The 17,840-nt window shown below is 32.8% G+C and overlaps 1 protein-coding gene across 2 annotated transcripts; it reads right to left on the bottom strand.

Annotated features, from left to right (window-relative positions):
* Positions 1-125: 125 nt before the first annotated feature.
* On the bottom strand, positions 126-6,473 carry LOC112788968 (SWI/SNF complex subunit SWI3D). 2 transcript variants are annotated; one of them, XM_025830655.3, is made up of 8 exons: positions 5,782-6,473; positions 4,816-5,351; positions 3,432-4,082; positions 2,914-3,071; positions 2,078-2,814; positions 1,687-1,877; positions 1,154-1,600; positions 126-495 (listed from the first exon to the last, which is right to left on the bottom strand). In XM_025830655.3, exons 1-7 carry the CDS (start codon positions 6,254-6,256, stop codon positions 1,226-1,228), a joined length of 3,123 nt encoding a protein of 1,040 aa, XP_025686440.1. In that variant the 5' UTR covers positions 6,257-6,473; the 3' UTR covers positions 126-495; positions 1,154-1,225. The 2 variants fall into 2 exon arrangements, with proteins under 2 accessions (XP_025686440.1, XP_025686439.1); XM_025830654.3 differs by having other exon boundaries at positions 126-483.
* Between the last annotated feature and the right edge of the window lie 11,367 nt (positions 6,474-17,840).

The following is a 17,840-nucleotide window of genomic DNA, read 5'->3' as shown; positions in this document are numbered from 1 at the left end:
AACCAAAATATTTAAGTACACCCTTTAAATACGTCTTCAAAACCGCTTAAAGGGGAGATTCCTTAATTTTCAAAGTTCGGTTGGGAAGCGGATTTGGATAAAAGAGAATGGTAAAACGAGCAGCATTGCCTTGCCAACTTGTGAAAATATTCTTTAATAAAGTCGCCCAAATTTCCATATGCTGCTCCTAACCAATAATGAAATAGTAAATAGCATTTTTAAGTTACAGGGATTGAACGCACCAGTTTTGCACAACTATCCACTTGTTCAAGTTATCAAACCATCCTCAAAACTACAAAACCAATTGCCCTCTACAAATTCAAATATATATCGTATCACTAAATATTTCATCCTCTCATTTCTAGCCACTCATTATATATAGAAAAGATGAGCCTACAACAATGCACTATTGTGGTCACTGAGCTCCCAATAGCTGTCAATTTAGAGTTAGTCCTCACCAGCACTTGACCTTCGTCAAATTGACTGCATCAAATACTGATCATTAGTTAATAATGCAAACAAGAGCAACTAATCTCTAGAAAGTAGCAAGATTAGAACCAAATAAGCAACTAGAGCAGCAAACAAGCCATTTGGGGCTGTCAAATAAATTAACAAGCACAGAAGGATAAACCAACCAGTTGCTCTGGCATTTTATAAGGATAAACTAAACCAGCACAGAAGGTGGAAGGAGAATGGATCAAACACATTTTTTACAATAAAGAAAAAGTAGTTTGCAATGAAGCACTGGTTAACCATTCATTCATTCATTCCTCTCGTAGTCTATCATAATCAGATTTATTAAATGGAATCATACTTAGAAGAATGGGGAGCTGAGGACAATGCTGGGCAAAGAAAACAAAATCTAGTTGTAAATATCCCCAATATACCAGAGTGAAAAACAGGTTGAAAGAAGAGCAATCTACGTGTAAAAAGCATGATTTCTATCAATTGAAATAGGATTTTATGTATTCTTAACTAGGAATATTTGATTTCATGTATATTCTCAAGTTGTGTTGCATATGTTCATTCTAATTCCATTGCAGTTCCTAGTTCTGGTCTGTCTGCTTAACTATACACAGAATTTATCTTAATATATGTCATCATTCATTTGATGAAGGAAATGAACCACGACAAAATCAAAATGTTTACTCACATTGTCAAAGTGGTGGCAGGTGATCAGTAAGTAAGACGACTATAACTATTTTCTTCCATATGTAGTCTACATTTATTTTGTCCCAACAGACGAAAGTTTTTCCTGGCTCGGTGGCCGAACTGCATTTCCTGCTGCAGTTGCAGATGCTAATGGGTTTGGAATGGTAGCAGCTGCCGTGCTAAAAGGTCGAGGAATTGGTGGTCTTTGGGGATTCATCATCATTTGTGGTCTTGGGAGCGAGTTTGCAAAATTCATAGGAATTCTATTGGCTGGCAAGTTTGGTGGTGCACCTCTAGATGAGGAAGGTGGTATACCAAGCCGGGAAGCAATTATCATAGCACGCTCATGGAAAAGCTTATGCCGTGATCGCTCCAAATGTTCCCTTACCCTCATTACTAAGTTCTCCATATCGCTGAAAAAAGCCAACTTTGCTTGCAACTTATGCAACTGCAAGTTGATGAAATTCACCAACAAAGTCAACGAATCAGCACATATAAATACAATGCAATGAACCTTACAAGCAAAGAGATTACCTGCTTTTCTATCAATGAAGAAGCAAGTTCTCGGATTTGGTCCTCTTCCTCATTTGCTAGAATTTTTGCCTTTACTGCTGCTGCAGCAAGTGTTGTGACTGCAGCACATTTTACTTTCTCAAAATTGTTATGATCTTTCTTCTCCGTCCTATCGTCTTCTCCTTTTGCACCATTCTCTGTTTGATCTTTGCCTGTCATTATATGAAGGTTATATTCGTTTTCATTAACTGATATATTTATGACGCACCCAAAATAAAAATTAAAGAGACAAAAAAAAAACTCATACTGAATTAGACCTTTGTTTCTACATACACCCCTTATTAATTTACAAATAACCACTGCATTCGTTTTTCTTCTAAATGTGTCTGGATGTTGGGAAAAAAGGACAGACCTGCTTTTGTGCCATTTTCAGCACCAGAAATTGTTCCAACTGGATGTGAAGGAGACATCATATCCACATCATTTTCTTTCCCATTATGTTCGGTTGAAACTGAAGCACATGGTGGCTGAGATTCACTTTTCTCTGGCAGCTCAACATCCATTACGGAGTCTTTCTTTTGCAGAGTGTCACCAGCAGAACTTGAAGATAGCGTTTGTGACTTGTCCTTGTCTGAGGGCACAGAATCAGACACAACATCAGTATTCTTTGTTTTCTCTACTGGTTCTGGATGGTTTCCTGCAAGATTAGCTTTAACAGACTGCCGAAGACCATTCTTGTCCGACAGACACAAGTCCGAAGCAGGCATGTCCTTTGTTTCCACTTCTGAATGGGACAGTTCTTTATTCAAACTTCGCTCTTGTAGCTCCTCAGAACTAGGTGGATTTTCAGCCTTGGATGTTGAACCACCAGAATCATGCAGAGTGGATGGTGCTTGATCATTGGGTAGCTTCGAATTGCTGGAGCCGTTACCATTGTCAAGTCCACCCTCATGGTTGATAATAGCTTGCTCCTTTGAAGTATTTGATTTTTCCAAGTCTCCATTTTCAGAAGCTAGCTGTTTCTTATCTTCTGGAACATTATCTTCAATTTCCATGTTGTTGTGATCACTCGCTAAATCTTTGTCCTCTGAGATTGGTTTATCCTGCTTTGCATTTACCCCATCCTGGCCTTCCTCATTTTTAGAATCCCTATGAAAATATTGGATACAAAGTTGTAAGTCCCAACCAATCATAAATGGAATAGTTATGGAATTTCCAAAAGTGCACACTTTCCATAACATCACATACCTCGTAGTTGGTTCCTTATTATCTGGTTGATCTCCCAGAATAAAAGAATTCCTTGCAGCAAGCTCGGTGCCAGGAGAATTTCCCAAAATGGATTTTAAGGCGGTATGAGCTGAAGCAACAGCCACATCAGGACCCACCAGGCGTGCGAGGAAAGCTGCCTGTAGAAAGAAAAAGCATGACATCAATGCATAAGACTGAACATTGACAAGGAGACATATACATGAGATGAAGGAAAGGAAGTAGAAGCATAGTATTAGTTAAGCAGTAACGAATAGTATATAAGAAAAAAAATTAAATACTAGCAAGTTAGTTGTTACTTATCATGCAAGAAATAGATATAACAGTATAAAACAAGATGATAGCAACAACATATACAGAAAACTATAAAAATTAATTTTAAATCATTTTTTTGAACTGATAAGACTTTAAATAAATAATTCAGACCAAGTTCTTGTTGACTGTCCAAAAACATGGGAATTGGAAATGCAATTGTTCATACACTCAAGCATTTAACTTACCAATGCCATGACAGGATTACCAACTTCAGCAAATGAAGATGGGCCTTCAGGTTCAGGAGAATAACCAACAGCTACAAATGCTTCCTTGAGAGCAATCAGGGCACAGTCATTGCCTTCTTCTGGACAAATTTTGACTTTATTGGCATCTTCTGATTTAGAAGTTCCCTCACAGGTTTTCTCACCCACACCATCCTCTTGATTCGGAATCTCCTGATCTACTTTTGCCTTAACCTCTTCAGACTTAGAAGCTTCACCATGGCCTTCAGTATTATCACCAGTGTTATTCTCATTACATTCAGAAGCATCTTTATTTGCAGATGCATCATTGTTAGTTGCAGCTGGATCTGCTGTTTCTTTACAACTGGTTTCAACATCATCTTTACAATCCATAAAGGCATCCTCAATAGGCATTTGAACAAAGTGCAAAATGCATTGAGCTTTTGATTTTGTGCCAACGTGCTCTGCAATTTCGTTCCAATTTTCTTTATACAGTTCTAGTGCTTCAAGAAGCAAGAGGGTTTCCTGATCAGTCCATTTTCCACCACTAACTCCTGCAACTTCAGCTGGTTCCATGAGTATAAAATCCGATGAGGACATCCCGGAGCCAAACTTTCTATTATTAAAGCAGTCGGAACATAGATCAAAATCTGCCTGTCAGACACATCACACAACTGATGAAATATATAACATGAAACAAAGATGCAAATAAATAATCATCAATGGAACAAGCATTCCAACAATGCATGTTTGATAAATCAACTAAAAGTTAAAATAGTTAAACCAACTAGTTGCAAACTAAACGAAAATCATTATGCCAACAAAAAACCTACATGAATAAGGACATTCTAAATCTGCAAACACCAGGCCTAATGCATTCTCTTCTAAGTTAGCCAGTATTTGAACAGGTCACTGAGTTGATTTTTCAGAACTATTGAATATGATGTTCGTAACATATTAACTTCTGCTTATGCTTCCGCCACTGATAGATGTTACTATAGGGCACTTAATGAACAAATATTTTGAGAGATCTAATTCAATTCAGGTAAGATTAAAATTGGTTCAGAACCATAAACCCACAAGGTATCTGAAATCTGACACAATATATCTGCTGCAGAGATGACAAATAGAAGTTACCAAATAAGATTTCTAGAAGCAAAACATGTTAAAATTTTTACTCAGATGGTATAGGAAATGCAACTACACTAAACAATGTACATTACCCTGTGTTTCTACAAGAACATCAAGCTTCGAAGAACACCATATTTGAGAAGTACAGTAGGAACTATAAATTAAATATATCTAGTTAAGGTTAGGCAAATGAAAAAGTCCTTCATGAACCACTTAATTACAAACTTCAATGACTAACTCAAAGTCAGATAACAACCTGCTTCTGGCAATGGTAACGCTTGCGGGAACAATCAGCCGAACAAGAGTTGCAATGATACTCAAGCATCTCAACTGCTGGCCCCTCTTGTTTCACCAATTCTTCAGCAATTGCAGACTCCGGAAACAAGCCAGAGGTCGTAGCTTGAGTCATTAGGCTAGCCTTTTGAACAACAGGCGGACACAATTGGTGCATTCCAAAATAGTACAATTTTTCAAGCAAGGAATTCCTTTCCGCCTCCCCATCATCACTTGTACTGGCATCAGCAGAACCCATAGATGGGAAAGGGTGGTAATTAATTAGACCCCAATAGTCCAAAAACTCCATTATCTCTTGCCTAGAATCCAAGTCTCCAACATTAATCTCTGACAAATCTTTCACTTCTATTTGTGTGTTGGGATTTGCATGAAACTTCTTCATTACCCAATTCCTTATCTCCATGTATATATCAGGAGTACGACTTTCAGTTTTGCCATTAAAGAAAGAAGGCATCATAAACTTTTCAATTGGATGAATATCAGTCCATGAAAACCAACCTGAAACTCAATGCCAAATGTGAAAGGATAAATCATAAGTCAATAACTAAACATTGAAAATTTATTTTGAGAAGAAACCCGCTAAGCTTGCCTAACTCAAATTTCTGAATTCAGAATAACACATTCAATTTCCTCACCTTCTTCAACCAAATATACAAACTAAGGGTAACATAATACAACAATTGCAGATACCAATAGAACTAAAGAAAAAAAAATCAAAATGCAAAATGGTTGAAAGTAAAATGCCAATTGACAGAGTCTATCATATCTTCAAACGCCAGTTAAGCTGAATCACTCATTTCAAGAGACCGAAGTGAACAATTATCACATGAAGTAAGATAAAGAATGTGTCATGTACAATTCACAACATTGAAACCATAAAATTTAAGTCCCAAAGCTAAACAAGAACAAATTAGGAACAAATCCTCACCGCAATGACTCGGAACGACATGAGAATCAGTTCCACGAGATCTGATAGCTTCGAAAGCAGCTTCCATCGAAGCTTCCAGAGACTCCCGCTCGCTCGCCTTCCTGATCTCCTCAGCCAGCGCCACCGCGTCCGCGCCTAAACAGCGCTCCGAGTGCTTCACAGCCGGCGGAGCAGAAGCAGAAGCAGCGGCAGAACCGGGCGCGGAAGACGACGCAGAGGCGGCGGAGGCGGGGATTTGACGCGCCCTAGTGAGAGGACCATTGTGGTGAAGGGGAGGAGTGTGGTGGTGGAGAGGTGAGGGCTTGTCGCGAGTGACGCGCTTGGAAGGCGTGGAGGAGGAGGAATTTCCGGAGAGGGAGCTGGCCTTGCGCTTCTGAGCTCCGGCACGGCGGCGCGTGGATGTAGGCTCAGATGCGGGTGAATCAGCGGTGGCGGAAGGAGGTGGAGGTGCGGCATCGCGGCGTTTCTCCTCCATTGGAAGCGAGAAATTGGGGGTTTGGGTTGGTTTGTGTTGTCTTCTTTGAGTGTTCTCAATCTCGAGAGATATACGTCATCGCATCAAACGAAAATTTGATATTTCCACTTTTCTCCATATTGCCTTGCCCCTAACCGCTTCTCCCCTTTGCCCTTTCTTTCTCTCCCTCCCTCCTCGCTCAAAGCTAGGAGTTTATATTAAATCACTTTATTATTACAATGTTTTTAGGCTAAATTATCATTTTTATCCGGTAAGTTTTAAAGTTGTCTCTAACATTTGAATTGTCCTATTTAAATCTTTAATGTTTCAAAATTAACTTAATATTGTCCTGCTATTAGGAGTCTGTTAACCGAATTAAATGCGAAACAAAATTGAGACGATTTTAAAACGTCAGGAACTTAAATAGGACGAAAATATTAGGGACAAAAACAATCTTTTTACGGTACATAGTAGGGGTGTGCAGGCCCGACCCAGCCCCAAGCACTTTAGGAGCTAATTCGGTGTGATTTCATCGGGTTTAGGGTCGGGTAATGGTCTCACAAATAGACCCGGTCATTATTTCGGGTCACCCGAAGTCGGCCCGATAGCCCGGTCATCATACACAATTAATATTTTGTGTTATTAGTGATGGATGATGGCTATTTTTATGTGGAATTTAAGTATTGTAAACCTTAATATTTTGTGTTATTAGTTATTATACTATAAGTTAATGTTTTATGTTTAAAATGCATAAGATTTTAGACTAATGCATAATATTGTATTATTTGTATTGATTTAAATATTTGGTGATATTATACAATATTAGTATTGATTATGATTATGCTTTAATTTTAGAGAAGAGTTGGTTCTTGTTATATTTTTCTAAATGAATTTTACCATGTCAAATAATAGTTGGAGCCTTTAAAGAAATTTGGATATTTTCACTTGCTAGCTTATAAGAAGGTATTAAGGTAATGTAATGTTAACGGCTCGGTTTTCACCCAAATTTTTACCCGGTATAATCGTGGCCCAAAAGTGTATAGGTTTCATCGGGTCTAGGATCAGGTTCGAGTCTAATAAATAGGTTCGGTATATATTTCGGATCGGGTATGGGTCACATCAAACCCGGTTTCACCCGACCCATGCACACCCCTAATACATAGTTATTCAATTATTTTTTAATCACATCTAAGTAAATTACACTTAATCACATTATTTTATTGTAAATAATTTTTTTATAATTTTACTATTAAAAATTTTTACTCATCATAGTACATCAATTTGTGGAAAAAAATGATATATATACAATAAAGTAATGTGATTCTAGTTATTTACAAACATTTCATGATGAGTAAAAATCTTTAAGAGTAGAATTATAAAAAAATAAATTTATTTAGAATCAAAATAATGTGATTAAGTGTAATTAACTTAAATGTGATTAAAAAATAATTGAATAATTATGTACCATAAAAGATTTATATTAGTGAAGGATAAAATTAAAATTTATTTATACGTATCTTTTTTGTTCTAACGTTTTCGTCCTATTTAAGTGTCTAACGTTTTAAAATCATCTTAATTTTGTCCCACTGTCAATTCTGCTAACAAATTCGTAACGGCAGGACAACATTGAGTCAATATTGAAACTTTAAGAACTTAAATAGGACGATTCAAACGTTAAGGACAATTTTGAGACTTACCCCAAACGTTGAGGACAAAAACAATACTTTACTCTAATTTTTATATATATAATTTATTGCATAATATTATATCAATAAAAATAATTATATTTTATATTGGCAATGTGAATTATAGATAAATATTGGTCCGAGAGTTACCTGAAACGTTTATTTGGGTCTGAGTGTGAGGTCCATGTCCTTTGTATGGCAGCGTCCGACTTATTGATGTCGATGTGCTATTTGTCCGAGTTCTTCGTGAAGAGGTGGGGGTAATACTTGCAAAAAACTCCGATGCTTAAGTTAGCAAGGACTTTAGGTAAAAAAATTTTTAGTAGATTAGAACGTGTCTTATACCTCAGGTATGTCCGTGTATTTATAGTAGTGTCAGTAACCACTTTTATTAGAGTAGTTCTATCTTTATGGATAAATGTTCCCTTTTTTGGGGAGTCTGTTAAGATCCCTATCTAAATGTAGCGGAGGAATATTTAGAGACAATTACTTATTTGAACAAGTAGAGTTGGACCCTCTGTTAATGTCCAACCTCTTAAAAGAGGTTGAGTATGAAATAGAGGCTACCTTTTAAGGTTGGCCCTTTATTCATATTGGGCTTAACTTTATGCTTTGAATTAAGGCACGAACAAATATAATTCAATCATAAGACTTCTGATTAGTTTGATAAAAAAATTTTCTATGCTTTGTCTCATCGTCGTTTTTGTTCTGCTTTATTTTGTTAAACTTTTATTCTGTATTGTTTCATCAAAACTTTTATTCTATATCTTTATTTTTGGAGCTCACGTCATTTTAGATTTATTCTTATATCTCATTCTTCTTTTCTTGTGACTAAATTTAGCATTGTTATGGACAAAATTTTCAATTTGTTTCTTTTATACGAATGATTGTTGATTCTATTAGAGGTTATTTACACAAAATTAAAGAAATTTGAATATATGCAATCTGTTGTGGTGTTGATGATATTGTTTAATTTGTTATTTTGTTTGTTATGCTATTTGACATCTTTTTTCAATTTAGATTCAAATTTAAATCTAGTAGAGACCCAATATAAAATTGGCCAGAATTATTGAAGTTTTGTTGAATTTAGGATCAAGTAAAGTTTGAAAAAATGACATAGATATGTTTGGAATTAAATATGGACTAAGTTAAATCCGATTTCTTCAACCTATGCATATCTTCTAAAATGATTTAAAAGAATAAATATGATTAGACAATTTAATAAAATATTTTATATTATCAACGTATTAAAATTAAACTCTTATTATTATATTTTTTGAAATAATATTTATGTTTGGTAAAATCTGTATTTATCAAAATAAAATATTTAATATAATTTCATATATTAATGACTATTTAAATTTAATTACTCTTATATTTACATATATTATGATATTTTAAGATTTTAAAATTATTTTACTAAATAATTATTATTTATTTATTAAAAATATTTTTAATTTAATTTATCAATTATAATATTAAAATATTTAAAATACTATATTTTAAAAATTAATTTTAATAAACTACCTTTAAAAAATAAGATTGTTATCAAATCACTCTAAAGATAAAGAAACTTTAATGTTCTATTATTAAAGTTGAAGCTCTAGTAAAACCATCGAAGTGTTTGTGTTTGAACTCTCTACCTGCTAACTCTAAAAGGAAATTATCATAAAAACGGAAGAAAAATAAATTGTTATGCAGTCCTAGATACATAACTAGATCTAAAATTGAATGTTTGAATTTTGAGGAGAGTTTCACCTAATTCCATGCCACTAATTCCAATATGAATTATCATCATATATCATATATACCAACTAAATTTATATTTTAATCGGTTTATAGATCACTTTTAAAAGAATGTTATTTATAATTTTTAAAAAGAGTTAATAATTAGTTTGACTTTTAGAAGATTGTAATTTTAACAAAATGATTTTTATAAAATAATAATAAAATAATCTCTAAAAAATATATTTTATTTAATCAATGGTTATTTTACTTAGTCAATCATTAAAATTTTTACAAAATTATCAGTTTATCTTTATTTTCTCTTATAAAATTTTTATCCTATTTTTCTCTCTTTTTAAATTTTCTTTCTCTTTTTCATCATCATCACTCGTGATAAACTCTTTTTCTCCTTTTTTTTTATAAAAATTACCATCATCAATCTTTTTTCATCACCATTACTCATCACCAATTTTTTCATCCCTAACTTATTTTATTCCATTGCTACCATCTCATTGTCGCCGCTTTACACCCATTAGCATCGTCTTACAATCTTATCACTGTCACACTTTCTCAATCGTTGCCATTATCCTCGTTGACTATCACATCCACCTCCATTTCTTTAAAATTTTCTCTTACTATATTTTTCTATTTATTCTATCATTTTCTCTCTCTCTCAATTTTCAATTTGTTTCTTCCTCCCAATTTTTTTTTATTATTATTGATGATGATAATAATTTTAAGTGTATGATAGCGATAAAAGAGTTAGGGTTAAGTATTTGATAGTAGAGATTGAAAGTGACAATAGTAGTAGGTGAGAGGCTGTGAAAAATAAGGTGTGATAAAGATGATAATATTACCAATGAGTGAAGGTGCGACAGGTGAGGTGGATTGGTGGCAATAAGATGGGATATGATAGTATTATCAGTAATGATGATGATGATGATTCCAACCGTGGGTGAATGGTGGTGGATGGGTAATGCGCAGTGACAGTAAAATTGTGTAGGATAGAAGTTGATGGTGACAAAAATGGATGACGGCAATAATATAAGGTGGTGGTAGTGGGATAGAATAAGAGAGAACAAAAGTGATATTGATGATATTTGAGGGAAAAAAAGACAAATATAAATCAAGAATATCATAACGGTTGTGATAAGGATTATGATGTGGATGTCCATTCATTATGAGCGGCTCACACATTCTCAAAACTGATTACATTAAAGAGATTTGAAAGTGTAAACATTTCACCTCTATAAATAGTGAAATGTAATTGTACATTCGTGCACTACAACAACACAATAACATATCCACTTTCTCTTTCTTTTATACACAGCAATAATATTCTTCCTTTTCTATTCATTGTTAATATTTCTCTTCTTCTCTTTTATGTTGCTACATATATATAAATATATTTGAATCATCTCTTTTATATTGAGATAGTAATTGTGGTTAATATTATCTAGTTATATTTCTTTATTTTATGTTTGTTACCTCTTATTTATTTATTTATTTCATAACACGTTATCAGCACGAAACTCTAACAAAATTTTAGAAAGACTCAAGGTAAAAAATTTTCATTATGTTAAAACTCTTTTATCTTGAATTTAATGCTCTTAATATATCTGAAAATAATTATCTATCATGGATACTAGATGGTAAAATCCATCTTGATTCAATAGATCTTGGAGATACCATTGAGGCTGAAAAATAATACATCCCAAAATGATAAAGCCAAAGCTATGATTTTCCTTCATCGTCATCTTGACGTATGATTGAAAAATGAAGATCCCACATTAAAAGATCCTGCAGATCTATGGAAAGACCTTGAAGAAAGGTACAATCATCAAAAGACGGTGATACTTCCTCAAGCCCGATATGTTAAAAAAAATTTTCTCGACCTTCCATGCCTCGAATGTGCTCCTGCAGCAACAATATCGAGAAAAAAGGATTTAAAAAAATTTGAGCTAATTTATTGCTTTCTTGTTGCTGAACGCAACAATGAGTTGCTCTTAAGAAATTATGAAGCGCACCCAGCTGGCACCGCCCCATTTTCTGAAGCAAATGCAGCAAATTATAATAGAAGAGGTAAATGGCAAGATTTTGATAACAATAAAAATTATGGAAGGAAAAGAAATTATGTTCACAAGAAAAGATCTCACCAGAAGTGGGATAAAGAAAAAAATAATGGGCAAAGTATATCAATTGAGGATAAATGCTTCTGTTGTGGTGGAAATGGCCATTGGTCACGTACCTCTCGTACCCCAAGGCACCTAGTTGATCTTTATCAAGCATTCTTGAAAAAGGATGACAAAGAAAAGGAAACAAATTTTGTTTTAAATGATGGAAATTTCACCACTCATTATGATGTATCTAATTTCTTTAAGGATTCTGAAGGAAATATTGGCTATTGGATCAATGATGGAATAGTTTGATATATGTATGTGTTTATTAAGTATTCATGTGAATAATTTTACTGTGCATGTACTTCTACTCATTTTATTATTATTATCATTTGTTTTTGAAGAAAAATGGCAAGGACATATTCTGAAGATATTTGCCTTGCGGATAGTGCAAGTTCGCACACTATTTTTAAAAGTACTATATATTTTACCCATCTTGTGCTAAAAGAAGAATATGTTAATACTATTATTGGCTCAGACAATGTGATTGAAGGCTTCGGAAGAGCTATAATTTTGTTTCCCGGAGGAACAAAATTTATAATAAATAATGCACTATTATCTACCAAGTCTCTGAGGAACTTGTTGAGTTTCAAAGATATTCGCCAAAATAGATATCATATTGAAACAATGAATGAGGAAAAATCATGAGTATTTATGTATCACGACTCATGATTTAAATAAAAATGTTATATTAGAAAAGTTACCATCACTTTCATCTGGATTGTATTATACCAAGATTAGTGCAATTGAATCACATGTCATTGTAAACCAGAAGTTTACTAGCCCAAATAAATTCATAACTTGGCATGATAGATTGGGTCATCTGGGAACAACCATGATGAGGAGAATTATTGAAAACTCTCATGGACATTCACTAAAGAACGAGAAGATTCTTAAATCAAGTGAATTTTGTTATGCTGCATGTTCTCAAAGAAAGTTAATTTTAAGGCCATCACCAGTAAAGATTGGATTTGAGTCCCCTGAATTCCCATAAAAGATTCAAGGTGATATATGTGGACCTATTCATCCACCATGTGGATCTTTTAGATATTTTATGGTCCCAATAGACGCATCTTCGAGATGGTCACATGTGTGCTTATTATCTTCTCGCAACCTGGCGTTTGCGAGATTACTGGCTCAAATTATTCGATTAAAAGTATAATTTCCAGAAAATTTAATCAAAGCAATTCATCTTGATAATGCTGGTGAATTTACTTCCCAAACTTTTGATGCTTATTGTATGGCTAATGGAATAAGTGTTGAACATCCAGGAGCTTATGTTCACACACAAAATGGGTTAGCAGAATCACTTATTAAGCACCTCCAATTAATTGCTAGACCCTTGCTTATGAGAACAAATCTCCCAACCTCGATTTGGAGACATGCTATTTTACATGCCGCAGCACTTATGCGTTTGAGACCAACGAGTTACCATCAGTTCTCTCCTATGCAATTAGCTTTTGGCCAGCAGCCAAATGTTTCCCATTTAAGAATATTTGGGTGTGCGATATATGTTCCCATTGCACCACCTCATCGCACCAAAATGGGACCCCAAAAAAATTGGGGATATATGTTAGATATGATTCTCCTTCTATAGTGAGGTATATTGAGATACAAATTGGAGATGTATTTAAAACCCGGTTTTGCGGATTGTCATTTTGATAAATCAAAATTTCCAACATTAGGGGGAGAGAATAAGCTTCCTGAAAAGGAACTTAATTGAAATGCATCATCGTTGATGCATTTAGATCTTCGATCAGGGCAATGTAAACTAGAAGTTCAAAAGATTATACATTTGCAAAGAATAGCAAATGAATTGTCTGACGCATTTTCTGATACAAAGAGGATAACTAAATCTTATATACCAGCGAAAAATGCCCCAATTCAAACTGATGTCCCAGTAGGACAAGTAGCCACTGAAGCAAATTCACGTCAGAAGCGTGGCAGGCCTGTCGGTTCCAAAGACAAAAATTTTCGAAAAAGAAAAGAGGCAAATACGATTCCTGTTGAAAAAGACATAGTAAAGATACCGGTAGTTGTCCAAAATTCTGATATAGTTTTAACGCCAGAAGACGTTCAAGTACCTGAAAATTGTGAAAATGACGAGATCTCGATAAATTATGTCTTTACAGGAGAGAAATAGGACCGAAATAAGACAATTGTCAATGAAATATTTGCATATAATGTGGCATTGAATATCATGCATGAAAGTAAGGATCTTAGCCAAGATCAGTCAAAGAATGTTGACAAAGGAATGATTGGCCAAAATGGAAAGAGGCATGAAAGCTGAGTTAAACTCACTTGCAAAACGTGAAGTCTTTGAACCTGTAGTCCGTATACCTGCAGATGTAAAACCTGTTGGATACCGATGGGTATTTGTGAGAAAAAAAAAAGAGAAAAATGAAGTTGTGCACTACAAAGCTCGACTTGCGGCACAAGGTTTTTAACGAAGCAGTTCTCATCACAAAGGATAATGTACTCTTTTTTCTTCACTAAAGTTTTTTTTCCATTGGGTTTTTCTTTAGTAAGGTTTTAACAAGGCATAATCCTGAATGGTCATCCAAGAAGGAGTGTTGTGATAAAGATTATGATGTGGATGCCCATTCATTATGGGCGGCTCACACATTCTCAAAACTTATTACATTAAAGAGGTTTGAAAGTGTAAACATTTCACTTCTATAAATAGTAAAATGTAATTGTACATTGTGCACTACAACAACACAATAACATATCCACTTTCTCTTTCTTTTATACACAGCAATAATATTCTTCCTTTTCTATTCATTGTTAATATTTCTCTTCTTCTTTTTTATGTTGCTACATATATATAAATATATTTGAATCATCTCTTTTATATTGAGATAGTAATTGTGGTTAATTTTATCTAATTATATTTCTTTACTTTATGTTTGTTACCTCTTATTTATTTATTTATTTCACAACAATAACAAATTTAACAGTTGATGAACCATAAACTAATATTTAGATCATTTTATCAAACAGAATATATTTTTTGAGATAATTTTATCGTTATCATTTTATAAGAATTATTTTGTCAAAATGAAGATCTTTTGAAAATCAAAATAATTATTTACTCTTAAAAAAATAATTGTACGATTGTTATGTTAATAATTTGTTCGATCGAATAATAAGATTATGAACCAAACCAATATTTATAAGACGGGAATAATCGTGATTATTTTATGAAAATTTGAAATAATTAAAGGAACTAGTGTACTCAAATAATAAGTCAAGGATTAATAATATAAGCCAAAAGGAGGAGCTAATGGTGTATATATATTAAGATGAAATTACGGATAGCCCAAACCCCAAATAATGCTATGCAAGCCATCTTCGTATATATAATCAACTACATATATATATCAACAAAATTATTTATATATACACATTCTGTTCCTTTGTTATGACTTGTGAGAACTATTGAGTAATGATTTCACGTGCAAATGTATGTGGCTGAAAAACAACACTTTGGAATTTGGATTCTAGTTCCACTCAAACCAAGGGACAGTCAAAGATTCGATATTTAATGTTGTTAGGCCATGGCAGTTGCCACTTTTGCAACTGAAAAAAACCGAAACAGTGGAGTGTATATGTGTGTGTGTGTGTTAGTTTGTTGTCAATTCTCAACTGTCCCTTGTGAAATGTAAAGCTTCCACAAATCGCAATAATGATAATGATAATATATATAGATAGGTCAAATTATTGCAAGTGCTATTGGTCTCAATAAGTGATTGGATAATGCAAAGTTTAGTTTATTCTTACTTTAACTTACTACCATGCTCTAAGTGTATATAAAAATAGTTTCTTGGAAAAAGATCTTGGTTTTGAAAATTAGAAAGTAAAACCTTTACAAATATATCGTTCTATTCCATATGTGAAGACAAGTAGACAACATCTTAAAAAAAAAGTAAAAAAAAAAATAATAAATGAATGAAACGTAAGCAATTTTTTTTAAATAACCTAATATATAGATGCAAAAGGCTATAATTGTTAATGTAATAACATTAAATAAGTTTACATGCTAGCTAATTGAGTAAGTTTCTTCTTTGTTTAATTTGTATGCTTCAAATTTTTTAAGCTCCTATATATAGTCTTGAGTTTATAGTTTTGGGTGATTTTTGTATTTGTATTTTGTGGACTAGACATAGGAAGATATAAATAACTTTAATGTTAGTGTATAATAAATGTAAAGTTATCATGATTCATAATATATTTTTATGATTAATAAATTTAACAAATTTATCAAAAAATTTCAACACCCTTAATTAAGGGTACCAATATTTTTTTTATATATATTTAAGATTAATGTAATAATGTGTTCTAGTACATTTTAAATTTTAAATAATATAAAAAAGGAAGCTAATGATGAATATATATATATATATATATATATATATATATATATATATATATATATATATATATATATATATATATATATTGTAGCACATTAATGTATTTATAATAATGATAACATAGATCAAGTATGCATTAAGATATCATATTACCTAAAAGGTGGGTACCTAAATTTAGAATATTCTACCTTTTTTATTTGAAAAAATGAAAAATGGATCCTGACTTTTTAATTTTTTGACAAATATATTTCTGACAAATTTTAAATACAAAAAAGTTTTTGATTTTAATAAATAGAGGATAATTTAATTCTTCCGTTTATTTGCATCTCATACACTAAACGGAATTGGCTGACGTGGTTAAAACGGTATTTAGGTGTCCGTTACGGTACCACGCTAGAAGGGGAATAAAGTTCGAAGAACAAATAAATCCTTGCTAATGAAAACGACGTCGTTTTGCAAATAAAGTTCGAAAGGACAAATATGTTCTTGAGAATTTAGCTCATTATGCTTCTATTATGAGAAGTTAGTTTATAAAATTATGCTTGTATTTTAAAATCTAATTAACTTGTTGTATTCTGCAATTTAGATTATTTGTATTAAAATTACAGAAATTAGACTTGTTCTGTTTCTACTTTTTTTTCTTAAATTGCATTAGTTCAGTTTTCTCACATTAGTTAGCATTAGTTAAAATTAGTGCATTTGTGTATTATATTAGAATTTGTTAAATTGCATTAGTTCAGTTTTCATCATACCAGTGGCATTAGTTAGCATCAATTCATTTATGCATCAAGTTAGTATCAGTTCAATTGTGCATCATTCATGTATTAAGTTAGCATTAGTGCATTTATATATTATATTAGAATTTGTTAAATTGCATTAGTTCAGTTTTCTCGTACCAATAGCATTAGTTAGCATTAGTTCATTTATGCTCAAGAGTGCACTAGTTCACTTGTGCATCATTTATGTATTAAGTTAGCATTAGTGCATTTGTGTATTATATTAGAATTTGCTAAATTGCATTAGTTCAGTTTTCTCATGGCATTAGTTAGCATTAGTTCATTTATGCTTCAAAAGTGCACTAGTTCACTTGTGCATCATTCATGTATTAAGTTAGCATTAGTGCATTCTTGTATTAGATTAGAATTTGATAAATTGCATTAGTTCAGTTTTCTCATACCAGTGGCATTAGTTAGCATTAGTTCATTTATGCATCAAGAGTGCATTAGTTTACTTGTGCATTATTTGTGTATTAGAATTTGTTATATCAAGGGCCTATTTGTCCTTCGAACTTTATTTGCAAAACGACGTTGTTTTCATTAGCAAGAACCTATTTGTCCTTCGAACTTTATTCTTCTTTCAGCGTGGCATCATAACGGATACCTGGACACCGTTTCAACCATGTCAGTCAGTTCTGTTTGATGTATGAGAAGCAAATAGATGAAATGATTAAACTGTCTTCCATTTGTTAGAGTCAGTAAATTTTTTGTATTTAAATTTTGTGGGAATATATTTGTCAAAAATTTAAAAAGTTAGAGATCTATCTGTCTTTTTTTCTTTTTATTTTTGTTTATTTTTTTTCTTTTTGTGACACTCTATGGCTCTTATTTTTGTACGGTAACTTTTTGTCAAAAATTCAGCTAAG

The sequence above is a fragment of the Arachis hypogaea genome, chromosome 3 (assembly GCF_003086295.3).
Source record: "Arachis hypogaea cultivar Tifrunner chromosome 3, arahy.Tifrunner.gnm2.J5K5, whole genome shotgun sequence".
Lineage (NCBI taxonomy): Eukaryota > Viridiplantae > Streptophyta > Magnoliopsida > Fabales > Fabaceae > Arachis > Arachis hypogaea.
Note: the sequence above shows the minus strand (reverse complement) of the source record. Positions and strands in the feature narration are given on the sequence as shown.